The sequence below is a fragment of the Schistocerca gregaria genome, chromosome X (genome assembly GCF_023897955.1).
Source record: "Schistocerca gregaria isolate iqSchGreg1 chromosome X, iqSchGreg1.2, whole genome shotgun sequence".
Classification (NCBI taxonomy): Eukaryota; Metazoa; Arthropoda; class Insecta; order Orthoptera; family Acrididae; genus Schistocerca; species Schistocerca gregaria.
The window spans coordinates 792,732,608-792,752,939 of record NC_064931.1 but is presented as its reverse complement, the minus strand read 5'-3'; the positions used below and the strand labels follow the sequence as shown (position 1 = coordinate 792,752,939).

General features: G+C 43.2%; 1 protein-coding gene across 1 annotated transcript in view; it reads right to left on the bottom strand.

Annotated features, from left to right (window-relative positions):
- Positions 1 to 4,870: 4,870 nt before the first annotated feature.
- Positions 4,871 to 20,332, bottom strand: part of LOC126299052 (retrotransposon Gag-like protein 5) — a 262,032-nt gene continuing 246,570 nt past the window's right edge. Inside the window, exon 4 of the mRNA XM_049990709.1 lies at positions 4,871 to 5,064. Coding sequence (XP_049846666.1) covers positions 4,992 to 5,064 — 73 coding nt within the window. The 3' untranslated portion in view covers positions 4,871 to 4,991. The remainder of the gene's footprint in view (positions 5,065 to 20,332) is intronic.

Genomic DNA, 20,332 nt, shown 5'->3' with positions numbered 1-20,332 from the left:
TGGGACGTACGACGAACGGCTGGAAAAACATGGCCTGGTCTAATGAGTCCCGATTACAGTTGGTAAGAGCTGATGGTAACATTCGAATGTGGCGCATATCCCACAAAGCCATGGACCCAAGCTGTCAAAAAGGCTCATTGACTGGAAGGGGTGATGTTCGGATACTTAGAGACCATCTGCAGTCATTCATGGACTTCATGTTCCCAAACAACAATCGAATTATTTTGGATGACAATACGCCATGTCACTGGTTTTAAGAACAACCTGTACAGTTCGAGAAAATGATTTGGCCACTCGGATCGCCCGCCATGAATCTCATCGAACACTTATGGGACAGCCAGCCGGTGTGGCCGAGCGGTTCTAGACGCTTCAATGTGGAACCTCGCGACCACTACGGTCGCAGGTTCGAATCCTGCCTCGGGCATGGATGTGTGTGATGTCCTTACCTTAGTTGGGTTTAAGTAGTTCTAAGTTCTAGGGGACTGATGACCTCAGATGTCCCATAGTGCTCAGAGTCATTTGAACCATTTGAACTTATGGGACATAATCGAGAGATCGGTTCATGCACAATATCCTGCGCCGATAACACTTTCACAATCATGGACGACTATAGAGACTGCATTGCTCAATATTTCGGCAGGGAACTATCAACGACGTATTGAGTCCAAGCCATATCGGATTACTGCACTACGCCGGCGACAGGTGGTCCGAAACGATGTTATGAGGTATCCCATGACTTTTGTCGCTTCAGTGTATGAATAATGAGAGATATTCAAATGAACACTAGCATTGCTGCTAAACAATTGAAACAACTCAAAACAAATAAAGGCACAAGGATCTAACAGAAATAGCACTCAATTTTACATTGAACACTCATCGAGATCGGTGTATTAGCTCCTAATATCTTCATGACTGGAAAGAATACCGAAACTTCTGTTTACATACAGAGTGAAATAACGGATTCGCAGACTTACAAGTCAATATTTGTTCTCAAAGAATCAGCATGGGTATGAGGGATGAAATACAGCTTGGTTCACTTGTAATCAATACAGTGGATACAGGTAAATAGGTAGATTCCTTCTAATTAGGCGCTCGATACTATACCACATTGTCAACTGAGAGCCAATATACGAGCACGTTTATTGTCTTAAGAAATGTGTGAATAGTTTGCAGAACTTTTGCTTAATAGGTCTCAATGTGATATTCTGGTCGTCATTCTCAGATCATTCGCTGATGACACTATTGTCTGTAGGAAAGTATCATCATTTGATGATCGCAAGGAAGCGCGAAACGCCTTCGACAGTATTTCCACTTGTTATAATGAATAACTGTTCTCTTTAAATGCTAATAAATGTAAGACAATGGTCAGAACAAAGAGAAAGAGCTCGAAAGTATCTGGACCCTGTCACATAGTCTAAGTATCAACGGGTAATGCTATAGATCTATCCTGGATGAACAAATAAGGAGATAGACAGTATGTTTTCAATACAAGGGTTGGAACTTCTTTCTCTATGCTGTTCGTTTTTGGAGCACAACCTACGACCAGCTTAAAGACAGAGATGATGACACTTCCTGCAGGACCTGACCATCATTTTGCAAGGCAATGCTCAAGCACGAACTGTGTAAGCTGTTACTGATTTGTTTGACTGATGGGGCTGCTAAGTGCTATACCACCTACTGCACTCCCCTGACTTAAGCCCTCGTAAGTTCAACTCGATTTCTAAGCTGAAGGGAACACTTCACGGCATTCGCTTCGAACTGCTACAAATTCGTCGGCCAATAGAGCGCGCCGCGAAAACTGTCAACACAACTGGTACTGCTAAGAGTATCCTACGACTTACACGTCGCTGGCAACGGGTTATACACATTGCTGGAGACTACTTTGAAGGTCAGTAAAACTTTGAAACTTGTATCTATTTTGTACGAGCTGCAAATAAATAGCTGCCACAATTTAAAGTTCCAACCCTCGTATCACTTAGAAAAAAAAATTATGTAATTAGTTTTTTTGATTGTTTGAGGTATATGTCTGCAGTCCACAAACGGACTGACGGGTTAATTTATGTCACAACTGTCTCCGCATGTTGCAAAGAGATAATGTGTGTGTTGCTTGATAATGACTTACAGTCGTAATTGGTCAATAGCAAATAAACAGAGAATTTTACGGCCCATAACGGAAAAGGTTTTCTTCTGAAAAATAAGTAGTTGGTCTTGTTGTATAACTGCAACTCGTAACAGACGTATCGCTAGTAAAGCGATTTGTGCATGCGTGGGTGTGCGTGTATGTTGCGCGCGCGGGTGTGTGTGTGTGTGTGTGTGTGTGTGTGTGTGTTTATGAGATAACAGTCAATTAGATTTCGAAATAATGACGAATTATAGAGCTTACAATTGTTGGCAGAACTTCATAAGTCTTATAATCATCTATCGGTCACTTATTCTCCAGCTTAACATCTCCTGCGCTAAATCGTACGTAAACATACGAGGGCTATCCACAAAGTACATTACGTTTTGGAATTAAAAATAAATAAAGCATTGGAATTTTTTTATTATATACAGATGAAAGCCACACTTAAATACTACTTTTCTACATAGTTGCCATTTAAATTAAGGCACTTATCGTAGCGATGGACGAGCTTGGGAATTCCTTCGTTGTAAAATTCGGCCACCTGCGCCTTCAATCACGTAATGACTGTCTTTTGGGACAGAGAAGGTGGATTTTTGTGGATTTCCTGGAAAGAGGCACTACAATAAACTCTCAAAGGTATTGCCAAACTCTGCACAACCTCAGAAGAGCAATACAAAACAAGCGCAGGGGAAAGTTGGGCTCAAAGATCTTGCTGATTCACGACAACGCCCGGGCCCACACGGCAAATGCCACTCGTGAAGTCCTCGAATCTTTTAAGTGGGAGTTGTTTCCTCATCCGCCGTACAGCCCCGACCTGGCACCGAGCGACTTCCACTTATTCCCACCAATGAAGAAGTGGTTGGCTATGCAGCGTTTTGATGACGACGCACAGCTTCAAGAAGAGGTAACCACGTGGTTGAAGGCACAGACGGCCGAATTTTACGACGAAGGAATTCCCAAGTTCGTCCATCGCTACGATAATTGCCTTAATTTAAATGGCAAATATGTAGAAAAGTAGTATTTAAGTGTGGCTTTCATCTGTATATAATAAAAAAATTCCAATACGTTATTTGTTTTTAATTCCAAAACGTAATGTAATTTTTGGATACCCCTCGTATATTCCTTTGCACGCGATATCTACGGGCACATCCGGCTGAAATGGGTTCATTAATGCAGAAAAATCGAGATTCACTTTGATCTGGACTAAAGTGACTCTTAAGTACGTACAAGACGTTATGAAAATGGATACAATCTCTCAGGCTACGTTATACTGTATAACGCCACGTCGCGTGATATCTTGTGTAATGACCCAGGTGTCAGAGGCTATGACGGGCGTCCATAGATGTTGCGAATCTTCTGTTTCTAAACAGTGACCACAGCGACCTATAGGCAGCAAAGTTATGAGCTCGGACTAATATATTCCCTTCAACGAATTTCTGAAGATATATCCCAATATGCCAGTACTAGTTCACTTGTTGCCAGGATTGTTGTCTATACGAAGAGTATAGTTTCTCCCCTGTCTATGAGGAATGTCATTTCTCAAATATACATGCAAAGCTCGTTTAATTTGACATGATATGTGTACACTCTTTTATTGTATACACTCTTTTACTGCAGGGTGTGTTGGCTTCACGGAATTTTCAACTTGTAAATGCAGTGTTTCTTTATTGCTCTGCACTTCCAATCATTTCTTTGTGTAATTTTAAATAAAGTGAAAGAATTTCATTCATTTATGATGGTTCTCTCATGGGATTGCAATTTTCATAACAGATACTGTCTAATTACAACTATACATTGTATGATACAAATGCTGAATCTGAGGTTGTCACTGATTCTGCGCTTACTAGACGAGTTGCTGAAAGATGCGGCCGAACTTAAGTTCATGACCAATGGCGCTATGAAGGAACGCTGCAGAAACTGAGGGCCGCATAATCTACAAACAAGAGTGACAAAAAGGAGCAGTTCGCTTTGTCTATCCTTCTGCGGTAAGTTAGAACGCAGTTACGACCAGTTTTGTCTTCTCCGCAGGTCTTTCTTTGGCTCCCTAAATTTTGTATAATTTACCTTTTGCTACAAAAAAAAGAAAGATACTTGTGATACAATTTCGTAACACCTTTCAGTCTGCTTGCTACTGAGAAATAATAATTGTCATATAGGATTGAACAACTTCTATCTGGCAAGCATTTCACTGTGTTCCTAGGTGCAGGACATTGACGACAGAAAGTTTACTGCCAGAGAAACATTAGCATGGGCTGCCAGGGTACTTCGCGAGACAGGGTACCCACATCCCCTAGAAGACACAGCTCAAATTCGATCCAACTAAATTCAAAAATTTTGCAGATAATTATAGTCTGTGCGGATTGCAGGTTAACACAGTTTGTTGCAGAGCTTGCTAGTAGCAGTTTGGTAGATCTTGCAAACAATCACACTCTCCTAGATGTGCAACTACGCATAAAAACAAGATGTCTGGTAATTGAAATTGGAATGTCTGTGGTGATATTCTATCTTATTGCATTCTACAAATTTAAAAGAATAAACAAAGGTACGTTTTTGAAAGCAGGACGAGTTATCCTGGAGGTATGAATATGCTTGGGAATATGGAATACAATGAAGAGAGGGGGGAAAACACTCATTTTGTGCTTTAAAACAAAGTAAACGTCTTTAATTAGGTTAAACGTTCAAGTAAAACAACGTTACGATTTTTATAAAGAATACTTTATTTTTTATAAATATATTCACATTCAATGTTAATTAAAAGGGAATGTTTTGATTTATGCATTTGTATTATACATTCAAATTATCTACAAGAACGTAATTATACGATGTACGTTATTGTGAGAGATGAGGCACAATAATCACGTTGTCCAGTTTATAATATGGTGCAAAGAATCTTTGAGCTTTTGTGAACTGGTTGGTACCCTCGGCCTTTGGTTAAGCAGCACCTGTTGACAAAATATTTGCGTTCTAGTATTTCTGTTATATTCTATAAAACTGTAAATATTTCAAAAGGAACAATGAATTTCAGCAAGCTCAGTGTGAAGCAGAGGTATAGCGTTAAAGGCAGAAGCATCGTTGATACCTACAGCGCAGAGGCAGACGCTGAAAAGCGTAGAGTGGGTATTAATAACCAGTTTCGGAAAATTTGTAAATAGGGAAATGAACATAGAGGCTAACTCGAGTAGAAATGTTAGTTTTGTGGCGCATTGAAGCATCAATTGGAGCGGAGTACTACCTTTCCATGTGTCAGTAATACTAATAATGGGAGATTGATAAAAAACTAAATTATGAACAGCTAAGGACGGCTAAAGGCAGGGTTCTGTGAATTTATGGAAACGAATATAACGGAGAACTTCAAAGCGGTCTCTGCTCGGGTTTTTTGCTCTTCCGCAAGAAGGATCGGCAAATGTCTGTTTTTAGTTCTGTTTATCTGAATCCTTATACTGAGGAATTTCAATACATAGATGAGCTGTCTCCCATAATGGCCATACACATTTAATCACCCATGCTACTCAGGTGACTGTAGCAGAATTAAATGATACGTTCAAGGATATCTTTCAAATTAGGCTTCGCCTAAAACCGTCTAGTTGAGTGTTTAAGAATTAGTTCTGTATTATGCGCCCTTTATTTAATTTATGGTGAATATTTTCTATACAAAAAGACTCCTCTAAATAATTTACTTTTATGTTCTTATTAGAAGAATGGCTCTACTTGACTTACGTAAAATCTTTCTCTTCGAGTGTGACGTTTAGAAAGCAGCACATACCTGTGGTCTAGTGGATCATGTGTTTTTTTTATTTTTGCAGGTACGTTTTACGCACAGACAATGCGTGAAGGTGAAGAAAAAATGCCGCACTTGGCTTTCGGCATGTGATACCTCACTCCAACTAAAGACAAAAGTGTATCTAACAAAACCTAGTCCTGCAAACAGAATTAATAGAAATGCGATTTAAAAACAAGGCTCCGCCAATGCTGTAACGGCGCCCAGCGTGGCCAACAAAAGGTAGCATGAAGTTTGCGCTGTGCTGGAGTTGTTCCGTTAGCTGAATGAGACGAAGCAATGCCGTAGGGAAACGGAGCAGGAACAGGAGATAAGTTTTTAACGTACCGTCAACAACGAGGTCATTGGAGACGGAGCACAACTTCGGATTAGGGAAGGATGGAGAAGGAAAGCGGCAGTGCCCAATCAAAGAAATCATCCCGGCATTTACCTTAAGCGATGCAGGGAAATCACGGAAATCCTGAATCAGGATGGCCGGGCGCGGTTTGAATCGTCATTATCCCGAATGCGAGTCTAATGAGCTAACCACAGCGTTACACCCCTGAGTTGGGGAACGGATATGAAACTTGCCAATGTACGTGTCGCGTTCGCGCCACGCTTTTTTTCCTGTTAAAGCATCAAATTATACCAAATATTCACTAACACAATGCGTTTGTATTGTATTGTATTGTATCTTGTGTATTCCTTCCTGTTATTGTTATCTTTATTTACACATTAAGATACACTCAAGAACTAAAGAAACTGGTACATCTGCCTAATATCGTGTAGGGACACCGCGAGCACGCAGAAGTGACGGAACACGACGAGGTGTGGGCACGACTAACGTCTGAATTAGTACTGGAGGGAACTGGCAGCATGAATCCTGCAGGGCTGTCCATAAATCTGGAAAACTACGAGGAAGTGGAGCTCTCTTCACAGATATGCTCAACTGACGGGCCCAGGCGAGGCGTAAAGCTTTGTATCGTGCAGTCATCAAGGAGTTTGGTGGCCAACGGAAGTATTTAAACTTAGAAGAGTGTTTCGGGAGACACTCTGTAGCAATTCTGGACGTGTGAGGTGTCGCATTGTCCTGCTGGAATTGCCCAGGTCCGTCGGAATGCACAATGGACATGAATGGATGAAGATGATCAGACAGGATGCTTACGTACGTGTCACCTGTCACAGTCGTACCTAGATGTATCAGGGGTCCCATATCACCATATCACTACAACTGTACACTCCTCACACCATTACAGAGCCTCCACCAATCTGAACACTCCTCTGCTGATATGCAGGGTCCATGGATTCACGAGGTTGTCTCCACATTCGTACGCATCCATCCGCTCGATACAATTTGAGCCGAGAGTCGTCCGACCAGGCAAAATGTTTCCAGTCATCAACAGTCCAATGTCGGTGTTGACGGGCCCAGGTGAGGCATAAAGCTTTGTGTCGTGCAGTCATCAAGAGTACACGAGTGGGTTCCGAAAGCCCATATCGATGATGTTTCGTTGAATGGTTCGCACGCTGACACTCGTTAATGGCCCAGCACTGAAATCTGTAGCAATTTGTGGAAGGGTTACACTTTTGTTACGTTGAACGATTGTCTTCAGTCGTTGGTCCCGTTATTGCAGGATCTTTTTTCCTGGCACAGCGATGTCGGAGATGTCATGTTTTACCGGATTCATGATAATCACGGTACACTCGTGACATGGTCGCACGGGAAAATCCCCACTTCATCGCTACCTCGGAGGTGTTGTGTCCCATCGCTCGTGGGCCGACTGGAACACCAGGTTCAGACTCACTTGAATCTTGATAACCTGCCATTGTAGTAGCAGTAACTACCTAAGAACTTCACGAAACACTTTTTGTCCTATATAGGCGTTGCTGACCGCAGCACCGTATTCTGCCTGTTTACATGTCTGTATTTGAATACGCATGCCTATACCAGTTTCTTCAGCGCTTCATTCTATAACATGAAGTTTGTACTGACGTTAATGACCACTTTGTTTCGTCCATAACACAATCCCAGCAGAAAATAATAATGAATACAGTAACATCGTCTTCATCCAATGCCGTACAAAATACACAATAGGTGGGTTACACCAGATTGCACAGTATACTAGACACAATCATTTTGTTCTGTAAGTTTGGTGTTTATTGTTATCTTCACAGAGTCAGTGCGCTCACGAACTAGCAACTTTCATTTTAGAGAGGTGTTGAAAACGACCACCTTGATTTGCAAACACTTCGCCAATCGCCGGTTTTGCTAGACATACCTGCATTCATCACTGCCGAAGCGAGCATGCTACTAGGTCTTGTACACCCATGGGTGGACTGCTAAATTTGTTCATTTAAGTGTTCCCGTAAATAAAAATCTAGTGGATTAAAGTCTGGGGAACGCTGAGGCTAGAACATTGGACCTCCACGATAAGTCAACTTCCCTGGAAACGTTTCATTTAAACAGTTATTCACATTCATTTGCAAAGTGTGGTGGTGCACCATCATGCTGAAAACACAGCTGACGCCGAACACCAAGGCGAACGTTCTCTAACGCGTCAGGCAAAGTATTGCAAAGAAACATATGATACAGCGGGGTATTCAACTTGTCCGGTGATCGGTAAGGGCCCAAAAGCACTCATCCCACGATTCTAGCTCACAGGTTTATGTCAAAGCATGCCTGAAAGCCACGTTCACGGGTTACTTGTGGGTTGTATTCGGGCCAATAATGGCTATTTTGGAAGCTGAAAATACCTTCACAAGTGAAGAATTCGTCAGTCCATATCACGTTATTTATCAAATGTTTGTTATCTTCCACTCGGTGCAAGAGCCAGTCACAGAACTGTACTCGTCGAATACGGCCTTCTGGCGGCTAGTGTTGAGTTAACGCGTAACGATATGGATGCAGTTTTTAATCGTGCGACACTTCATCAATCAGTCTTTGAGACACCTGGAATTACTTTGCAATATCACCGATACTTCGCCGAGGTATTGGTGAACGGTTTGAAGAATCGCGTTCTCTGCTTGTGAAGTACGATTGTCCTCAGACGGCCTCTGTCCATTACTTGTGGACAAAGGTTACCGGTCTCGCGAAGGCGTTATCCCAGGCCACGAAAAACGTTCTTTGAGGATGGCTCCTTTGAGAGTAACGTGAAGCATACGCTCTAGCAGCAGCAGCAGCAGCTCGGTTATCGTATGTACGCAGGACCAAAAGCATGTCGACGTATTCATCGCTTGTGTACTCCGTCGGGAAGCCGCCCTTCACAAACTTAAAAGGACCAGTTGCGGTTGTGCACTGTGCAGCTGTTAGACACATGCCTGCAGTTTAATAGATTCCTCTGTCATTTGATAGCCTATTATCATGTGACAAAACGATGTCCTGCTCATAAACGATGTGAACTACGGAACCAACGCCTAAATAATAAAAAAAGGAAACTGAAGAGGATTCAAACCATAGCCCCATGGGGGATTGCAGATTGGATGCCCCAGCAGTCTACTCAGTGAGATACGTCAGCTCGTTCTGTAGCGCGGGGTGATACTTTCTCCTCTGTACATTCCGATGCGCTACACGATGTGAAAGTGTAGACAGCTCCACGTTTTCGTACATGTATCTTTAAAGTGCATCCATCTGATTTTGCTAGATAAACTTTTGTCTTGAATCTAGATGAGAAATCGCATGCCGACCTCCAAGTGTAGCATTTTTTCTTCACCGTGTATGTTTTATGTATTTTAACACATACCGTAACGTCAGTATGGCGCCTCTGTGTACGGCCTTGTGAAATTCTCTGAACATAAGCATGCACTGCTGTACCCTACCCATGAAGGCTTATCAGAAGACATTCTCTTAGGAGTTAAAAAACATAACTTTCCATCGTGAATTTAAGAAATTCTCATTACTCGAATTCATCTAAGGCACTAATTTGAGCTATTTCGGTCTAGATTCTACACAGTCCAACGCTGTGAAACTTCCGACCCCTGTTACTATGGACAATGTCTGAACAATAAAATGACCCACGAAGGGCGGATGAACAATGTCATGTATCACGAGGCCCTGGGTAGCTGGCGGCACAGCTGATGGAACAGAGAAGACTCAATCTGGTAAATGGAACAGTCTTTGCTCAAATAACAGCTGGACTAAACTTCCTGGTTCAGCTGGTAGGAGGAAAAGACTTTATGAAATATGGGAACTCTCGGAATACGAGTTATTGTGATTAAATTATTGTTACTGTTTTGATAGGGCTCTAGCCACTGTGCGAGTTTACATGTGTCGTGCCGGTCTGTTCCTGAGCAAGATCTGTCGCATCATACTAAATAATCTGACCGACCATTGGCAAAATAATAGCGATGAATAGTAATTGAAACAGCTTGGAAGCGGTATCCTGTATCAGCCACCACGACTAATGTGCCAATTGTCACTGGCGTTGAGAAACAGTTGAAATCACTAAAACTGAACAAAGTTAAGCGGCTCATAGAATCCGTGTCAGATTTGATACATAATTTGCGGCTGGTTTAGACTCTCTTTCAACCATCACATACCGTAGATCTCGAAGACAAATCTGTCTCTATTATTTGCAAGGACGCATACGTTCACCCGTATACAAGTTGGCTAGCACACAACACTAGTGTTCAGCATCTCTGACATCCGTGTCTTGTAGAATTTTAGGACTAAAGCATAATGGAGTAACTCGAACAGAGCGACCTTGTTCATGCAAACCAGTGTAGATTCAAAAACATTGGTTATATGCTACATACAAATCGCACGTTTGTCATATGAGATTCTGGAAAACCTGAGATGATTAGAAAATCGAACTGGCAGAGGCCTGGAACAGCCAAACTATCCCGCGAATGTAAAACGTAAAGCTCCTCGTTTTGGTCTTCTATGGGCCCATCGGGTAGGTCGACCGCCGTGTCATCCTCTGACAATGGCGTCATTGGATGCGATGTGGACGGGCATGCGGTCAGCACACCGCTCTCCCGCTCGTTGTAGGATATCTTCACCTTGTAACCGCTACTACTCGGTCAGTTGCCTCCTTAGTTAGCCTCACGAGGCTAAGTGCACTCCGTTCCAGTCCTCTTATCAAGGATAAATTCCTGTCAGCACCGGAAATCTAAATCTGGTCCTATACATGGCAATTAGCCACACTGACCCCTCAGCTACGGAGACGGGCATCCCTCCAACACCTAATCTGAAGAAACGATATCAAGTGTAGAATCTAGAAATATATTACAGTCCCCTACCTACCGCTGCCTTAGGGGCCACGAAGGCAAGATAAGTCTGATTACACCGCGAACAAAGGCATTTAAGCAGTTGCTTTCCCCACTATCCATACAGGAAGGAACTCGTGTTGCAAAGGGAAGTACCCCTGACATGCACTTCACAGTTGTTTGTAGAGTGTAGGTGCAGATTTAAGTGTAGATGTAGAAGCAGCGACCAATAACACCCCCGTGGTATTACCGTTCACTGTGGCATTATCAGACCGCCAGCCACATACACTGATCAGACAGACCATTATGACCATCTACCTTCGAGGGTGAGTCAAATGAAAATCTTAAATTTGTAATAACAAATCGAAATTTCGCGCCGTTATTCTGTAAGTTGGTAAGTGTGCTACAAACAGCATACATAATGGCCTGTAGGTGGCAGCATAGTGCAGATGCACACATACCGTCGCAGTATCAGTATAAAGATGGCCGCCCCACTTGCGACTTGCACCAGGGGAGTCAGCGTTCTGTTATTAGATTTTTGAGTAGTGAAGGTGTGAAACCTACTGAAAATTCATCGACGAATGAATGTTCAGTACGGTGATGCATGTTTGTCATAGCAGCAAGTATACGAATGGAGTTGGAAGTTCGCAAATGGTGTGACTCCAGTGGAAGGTGCTCCTCGTCCAGGTCAGACACAACGAGTTGTGACTCCACAGAACATTGCAGCTGTAAGCCATAATGAAGGAAAACCACCGAGTGACACTGAATGACTCTGCAGCATGTTTACAGATTAGTCATGGGTCAGCACACCACATTGTGCGTGATGTGCTCCAGTTTCACAAAGTGATGGGTGCCACGGCAGCTGACTTCTGAAATGAGAGAACGACGTGTTGATACTTGTGAAGAGCTTCTTCGGCACTTTGAACGAGAAGATGATGGCTTCCTTGCAAGAATCGTTACTGGGGACGAAACCTGGGTTCACTTCCACCAACCGGAAACGAAGAGGGCGCAGAGGGAATGGCGTCATTCCTCATCACCAAAACCAAAGAGGTTTCGAACAGAACCATCAGCAGGGAAGGTTATGCTGACTCGCTTTTGGGACGAAAAATTCGTCATTTTGGAGCATTACATGCCTAGAGGGACCGCTGTCGCCAGTGCATCATACACAGATCTCCTAAAAAATCATCCGCGGCCTGCAATCAAATCAAAGCGACGTGGATTGCTGTCAGCAGGTGTCCTTTAGCATCATGACAAAAGAATGTTTTTCTAAAGGAATTTATGCACTTTGTAAGCGCTGGAGGACTTACATTGAGGGTGGGGGAGATTATGTTGAAAAGTGATACAGCTTTGTATCACTTGTGCACAATAAACAATATTTAAAAAAATATTTAAGGTTATCATTTGTATCACCCTCGTAATAGCCGATATGTGCACCTTTGATACGGATAACAGGGGCGACGAGCCGTGGCATGGGAGCAACGAGGCCTTGGTAGGTCGCTAGAGAGAACTGGCATCACATCTGTACACACAAGTCACGTAATTCCCTTAAATTCCGATTATGGGTCGATGAGCTCTGGCGCCACGCTGAATCACATCCCAGATGTGTTCGACCGGGTTCAGATATGGAGAGTTTTGGGGGAGGAGGGGAGGGCAGAACATCAATTGGAACTCGCCACTATGTTCCTCGAACCACTCCATCACACTCCTGGCCTTGTGACATAGCGCATTATCTTGATGTCTGCCGTCGGGAGATATGAGCGTCATGAATGAGTGAACGTGGTCTGCAAACCAGTGTTTGATACTCCTTGGCCGTCATGGTGCCTTGTACGAACTCCACTGGCCCCATGGATGCCCACTTCAATGTTCCCCAGACCCGGCTGCTGTGGCCGATCGGTTCTAGGGACTTCAGTGCGGAACCACGCTGCTGCTACGGTCGCAGGTTCGAATCCTGTTTCGGGCATGGATGTGTGTGATGTTCTTAGGTTAGTTAGGTTTAAGTAGTTCTAAGTCTAGGGCACTGATGACCTCAGATATTAAGTCCCATAGTGCTTATAAGATTTATTTGAACCATTTTTGTTCCCCAGAACGTAATGGAGCCACCGCCAGCTTGTCTACGTCCTGCAGTACAGGTGTAAAAAGATGTTTCCCTGGAAGACGACGGATTCGCGCCCTCCCATAGCCATGATGAAGGAGGTATCGGATTCATCAGATCACGCAACGCTCTCTCTCTGCGCCAACATCCAGTGCCGATAGTCACCTGCCCATTTCTGTCGCAGTTTCCGATGTCGTGGTGTTAACATTGGCACATGTAAAGGTCGTCGGCTGCAGAGGCCCGTCGTTAGGAGTGTTTGGTGCTTGTATGTTCAGACACGCTTGTACTCTGACCAGCATTGAAGTGTGATATTAATTCCACTACAGTTCCCCACCTGTCTTCCTTTACCAGTCTGCCCAGCCTACGAAGTCCGACATCTGTAACGAGGGGTGGCCGCCCAGCCACACGACCTCCGGACGTGGTTTCATCTTGGTTTCGCCACGTGTTGAAGGTACTCACTACAGCACTCCTCAAACAACCGACAAGTCGTGCAGTTTCTGAAATGCTGAGCCGCCGATCATCACAGTCTGCCCTCGGTCAAACTCAGATAACTCGCGAGCCTTCCCCATTCCACACACAGACAGCACGCTCACTGATATTATATGCACCGAGCATGTGTCTGACTAGCACTCATTCTTCGCCAGGTGACGCTGCTATCGCCTGGACAGGTTTACTTCGATAGTAGGTCTGTCGTTGTAATGTTCGGTCTGATCAGTGCATATTTCTACTGCTGTAGCACAGTGGGCTTCTTCTTGTTTCTTTGCGACCAAACTTTGTAATATTATTGTGAGTCATGCTCGAGATTTCAGAACTCAGGAAAAGCATTTTGAGAGGGATGTTTTGTAAATACTGCATTCAGTTTTCATTTTGGTGGTTATTTAAACATAAATGCACCTCATTAACTGGTAATGTTTCAGGCCTGATCAGAATTCTTTCCACAACATTTGATTAAACAATACTAATAATTGTAAAAATAGCTTGCGCCTAGCAATTACGTTAAAATGTTTTTGTTCTACCAGAAACAAATTCTCGTATAGCCCGGCATTAAAATAAATTTCTCCGAATATAGGATTTCTCCTGACAAAGAGAAAACAGTCTGCTCCATACCATCTGTTTAAATCTATAAATAAATTAATATTAACATAATATCAATTTTTCTGGGATGGGGCTTGAATAATACAGATTTTGTGGAGAGGGGATAAATAAATTATTGTGGGGTACATTTGACTCAGTTTTCAAAAAGGTATCCTAAATCGACACCAAACTCATCAAACTTCCGTAAAATGTGAGCAGTATTCAGTGGATAGAACTAAAAGTGAGGAGATCGGTGTAATGAAGAATCAGATTTGAGTACTGGAAAGTTCTGAGCACAGAGTGAGCCGTAATTTCAAAATCGACTGCAATGAGTAAAATTTACGCCCACAAGAGTAAATACAGTCCAAAAGAGTAAGGAGGAGAAACTTTAGAAATAAATTTAGATGTTAAGAAATAACGCTGTGGTGGACGTGAACTGCCTCTCGACGAATAAGCACAGTTCCCTCAACGAATTTAGAACACTGATCGTTTACTGCCTACATTTGAACGCTGTCAAAGCGAAAACCCAAAATCTGGAAATATACTTATGTGATAAGGAATTTTGGAGGAGGACAACTTTGCTTTATATTCGACACAGGCAAGACCACAAGGAAACAGCTTAGCTAACAGTGACCTGCGTAAAATCAGTAGCGTATAAGAAGCCACGAGATATATTTCTGGTCATTCTATAGCATGACTTTACATATCGCTTTCTCGAGTTACAAATACCCGTGGCAGACCTCTGGAGTATTTCAGGCCACATGTGCAGGAAACCTAGCGATTCCGGCGAATTGTCTGAGAGATAGAATGCAGGACTCCAAATAGTGGGCTGCGATGCATTTATACTTTCTGCACACGTCCATAGAAGGTTGCTGATGAACGACCAAGCATTCATGGAGACATAACAGTCACTGACCATGGTTGAATTAGAACAGAATGGACGTAGCAGCCACTTGGACCGGGCGGGAAGGGGTGCCGGTCGCCGGCACGAATCAGCCCGGAGGATTAGTGTCGAGGTTCGGTGTGCTGGCCAGTCTGTGGATAGTTTTTAAGGCGCCTCTGCGCCTCTGATTCCCATTATTCCGCCTCAGTTACACTATGTCGGCGGTTGCTGCGCAAACACTTTCTCCACGTACGCATACACCATAATTACTCTATCACGCAAATATTGGGGTTACGCTCGTCTGGTTTGAGACGTTCGTAGAGGAGAGGGTCCACTGGGGACTGAACCGCACAATAACCCTGGATTCGGTGCGGCGGCGGAGTGATAACTGGACTGCTGTAGCCTGTTGTGGGATTGTCTACCACTAAGGCTACGGTGGGGACGAAGCCTCTCCGTCCTTTCTAGGTCCCCAGTGCAATAGAATATAATACAGTACAAGCCACCTGGAAGACAAGATGAACACTACTGGAAATTCAGCCTGAGGAATCCAGGTAGTGAAGAAATGGAAGTAACCTTATTACCGAACAAACGGAAGGAAGATAGAAGAGCACTGTGATAGTTGTGACCTTCTGTCACAGCAGTCACGTAGAATAAATGCCATTCATAAACATAATCAGAAGGAGTTTGACATAAATATAAAACTGCAGCGCAGTGTGAGTAAAGAAAACTATGGGACACAAAAGAAACATGAGACATAAATCGAGATTTAAAAGAGGAATGTGGCAATCAATGTCCTTTGAACCATAGATGAGCTTAAAATATTGACTGTTCATGGTCAAAGAATTGGACAAGGGTGACATACAAATAAAATGTACACTGAGGTGTTGCTCAATCAAACGACATGTAAATTGAAAGAAAATGTTAAATATGTCAAAACAGGTTCTGGAGCCACAGCAATATCAAATGGTAAATACAACAGAATCACGGAGTTAGACCAGCCTCTGAAAGCTATCCTGGAGCGAGGAGTTGTTGTGATTCTAGCATTCGTAATTAATGGAAGGAAAACGGAAAAATAAAGTATGGTAACAATTGTGGGCAACAATAAAATAATTTAGGTACTACCTAATACATAGAATGGGATTGTATGTGGTTGGAGTGATGTGCTGTCATGAGCCTTAGTAGATGTGAGATGATTGAATAAATCCATATGTGGCGCAGAGAGAGGTGTGACAATGATTTCGAGAAGCTAGGAGAACATTTGACGTAAGAGAAGCTAATGCTGAAAAAGTAGTCATTTCCTGCGCACCATGAGAGCAGACATTGATGCAAGTGGCTTTACTACATGTAGAAGAAACAGATACTGTTGAGGTTTTAACGATAGGTGTTCACAGAATTTCAACGCAGAGGTGGACAGAATTATTCAGACGCATTCGATGGTATTCTGATATTAGCCTAGAAAAATGAAGCTTCAGACCGTTTCAGAATATGCGATGACAAGCCCTCAGTTACTTGCAAGTATTGCATTATGTGGAAGTACCACGATTCAAAAACTCAAGTCTGGTGAGTGATGGAAGAAAGTGGTACCATAACAGGAGCCGCCTCAGAGTATGTAAAATCTGCTGGCTATAGTGCCGATGCAAGATGTAATGCTTTGTTTTTCTTTAGCTGCATGGAAACAGACAGAGCAGCTCCTGAACTCACCCAAGATATTTTGAAACAATTTTTAGGAATTATCTGGTCAATGATACGAGACTTCACTGCTCGCATCGACCAAGTTGAACTACGCGCATCTTGCCAAAAGCTCCAGACTTTTGCCTCCGCAGGAATCCAGTATATTTATCACAGGGATATATTCAGATGAAAGTACTATAGCTCTCTGTTTTTAGCAGAAATGAATGCAATATTTAGATAATGGCTGAGGCAGTTCTCTGTGGTTTGTGTAGAATGATACTCCAGCTAGACTGCAATTTCCGTCTGTGTCTCTCGAAATTCTGGTTTTGTAAAACTCACTTGAAGGAATCCACTCAGCCAAAGAAAAAAATGTAGCAGCTGAAATACTGTTTTCAGAAAAGGCAACCAATCAACTATAATCACCTTCTCAGTCTTTTATACGAGTTTCTGAAGAAACTAAAAAGAAATAGACATGACACCAGAAGTAGCAGGTGTCATTTTACAAAATGAAATAATCTTTTCACATGATTACATGCTTACTTCATCCTGATTTGCAAAACAGCTCCATCTAAATACTGACGCAAGTATGGCAGAAATGCCCACCCGGTTAGCCGAGCGGTCCAACGCACTGCTTTCCGGGCGTGAAGGCGTTTCGGTGCCCGGCGCGAATACGCCCGGCGGATTAGTGTCGGTGTGCCGGCCAGTCTGTGGATGGTTTTTAAGGCGGTTTACCATCTGCCTAAGCGAATGTGGGCTGGTTACCCTTATTCCGCCTCAGTTACACTATTTCGGCGATTGCTGCGCAAACACTGTCTCCACGTACACATACACCATAATTACTGTACTACGCAAACATTGGGGTTACACACGTCTAGTGTGAGACGTTCCCGGGGAGTAGGGGGGGGGGGGGGGGGAGGGAGAGGGGGGTGTCCACTGGGGGCCGAACAGCACAATAACTCTGGGTTCGATATGGGGCGGCAATGGGGTGAGTGGACTGCTGTAACGTGTTGTGGGGTTGTGTATCACTGAGGCTACGGCGGGGACGAAGCCTCTCCGTCGTTTCTAGGACCCCAGTTCCATACAATACAGTACAATGCAATGGAAGAAATTGAGTTCTGTATGATACGGAAAGTATGTTGACAGTAAGCACATGTATGCAATGTGCAGGTCCGGTATTTCATAAGTGAGTTAGAGATGTTCGCGGTTGTGTATGCTGTGAAGAAATTCTGCGAGCAGGTTTTGGGAAAGAATACATCAATAAGACTGCACTGACCAGTAAGCGCACTGATCATGAAACGCACCGATCACCAAGCTCCAGCGTTTTTGAACCCAGCCAAGAATGTCAGGAGCTGGATATTTCGTTTGGCATTACAGTTACTGGATTATGAGCTGGCGATCAGCTATCGTACAAGAAAGAGAAGAGAAGCAGTCTCCGACTGGTTAAACCGTTACATGGCACAGGGCGCTGGTCTTGGTCAAACTGTGTGGCTCAATAATGATACAGAAAGATCACTGGTGAAAATCTGGGACCACGCGAGGAAATTAAATGTGTAAACACTGCCAACATCAGAAAAGGAACATAAAAATTTACATCCAGTGAAGTGTAGAGGGAAAACATGCACAGAAACGAAATACGGCGCTACAGTTCTTTGTAAAAAATATGTGTTTTTCAGGTGGTAGCAAAAGAACGAAAGATAGTGGATATGGTTACCGATTGGTTACGATATTTCATGTTGACTCATGCTCTGTGGGACTGCTAAACCGTATCATGAGTAGGAAAAATTCTCTAAAAATGTTCAAATGTGTGTGAAATCTTATGGGATTTAACTGATAAGGTCATCAGTCCCTAAGCTTACACACTGCTTAACCTAAATTATCCTAAGGACAAACACACACACCCATGCCCAAGGGAGGACTCGAACCTCCGCCGGGACCAGCCGCACAGTCCATGACTGCAGCGCCCGAGACCGCTCGGCTAATCCCGCGCGGCGAAAAATTCTCTCTAAAGAAAGGAAGGACGAGATACCCATATGGGTGGCGGTGAGGTATTAAAACTTTTACCTGTCTTTTTTACTTCTTATGCCCCCCTCTCTCTTTCTCCTCCTAGTAGTGTTGAAGTTGTACAAATGAAATTTTCACGTCTTTGCTTCAGACCGAGATGGGCGATGCCGTTTTTAAGATACTGGCCTCAAGTTGGAGAGGATCAAGGAACAAATCACCATCATCTCTACCTTCAGGTGTTCTATAAACAAAGCGCGGCCGATTTGCAACCTAATAGTCTATTGACAGTTAAATCCCTAACTTCTTTATTTCTTTTCTTGCTGCCAACTTATCGCAATTTGTCGCCCGTAAATAAATTGGCTCCTCTAAATTTATTAAGTATTAAACTTTTGGTATCTTTTGATATAAACGTTTGAATCTTTGAAGGAAATGAATGTAAATATCTCTTAGCTCTCTAAAGTAAATTATACCATAACAGCTCCGGAAATCGACTGCAAACCATGTGTGCCTATGTTACAGTGTGGCATATTTCCAAACAACATTCTTGTACGACTCGGGATAGCATGAGTGTATCACTCCAAATATTTGTCTTAAGAAACGAAATACGATATGTTTAAAAGTCGGCAACGAATTAGACGATAGGTGAGTAAAAGAAGCAGGAATTCACCTTCACAATCTCCAGTGCACTAAAGAATGATGTGACCTAGTGGTAGATGAGGTGGCTTAGTTGTCAGCAGGGCAAGGTTCAAATCCAGCTCATATCCCATTGAGTTAATTCTATTATGGTTTCCTTAATCACTTCAAGCTTCTGCTGGGACGATTCTGTTAACTAGGTTACGGCCGATTTTCTCGTCTCTTCCCTGTCTATGTCAGTCTGCTTTGGTATTTCACGCGGCAATTAAATATCGCAAATCTGACGAATATAATGCAAGGACTTCCTTGGAGTGACCAGATTCAAACCTATGTCCAGATATTGTGAAACTGTTATGAAATGGTTGTCCAAAATTAGATCAGGAGAATGCCGATGTAGTTCAGTCAACACATCCACGATTCATTGGATCACTTTCCCTATCCTTTTAGAACTGATTCAATATTGTAATTAATATCAGCCAACGGCGTAAGGATGTAAAACGCTCCAAAAATGAAACAAGAAGTGTGGATGTAGATGGATGAAAGAAAAATTGAAAATCTTCTCCCACGTGTGTTCAGTCGACCGGAGTGCAATGGTCGAAGTATCATTTCTCAGAGCTTTGCCCTCTGTTGCTCGCTGATACTGTTCTGTGTCCGCTTTTCGTAAGCACAGCGTTACTGCTGCACGAGATAGACCATGCCACCAGAACGTTCTGGTTTCTGCTGACACAGTCTCTGACATTCCTTTCCGACTGTTTCTTTTTACTATTTTTTGCACACAAAGAAAGACGTCAGAAAAAAGTACTGACACTCGAGTAGCAGAGTAGACGGTTGTCTAACTGAGCGAGGTGGCGCGCTGTTAAGACACTGAACTGGCATTCGTCAGGACGCCGGTTCCAA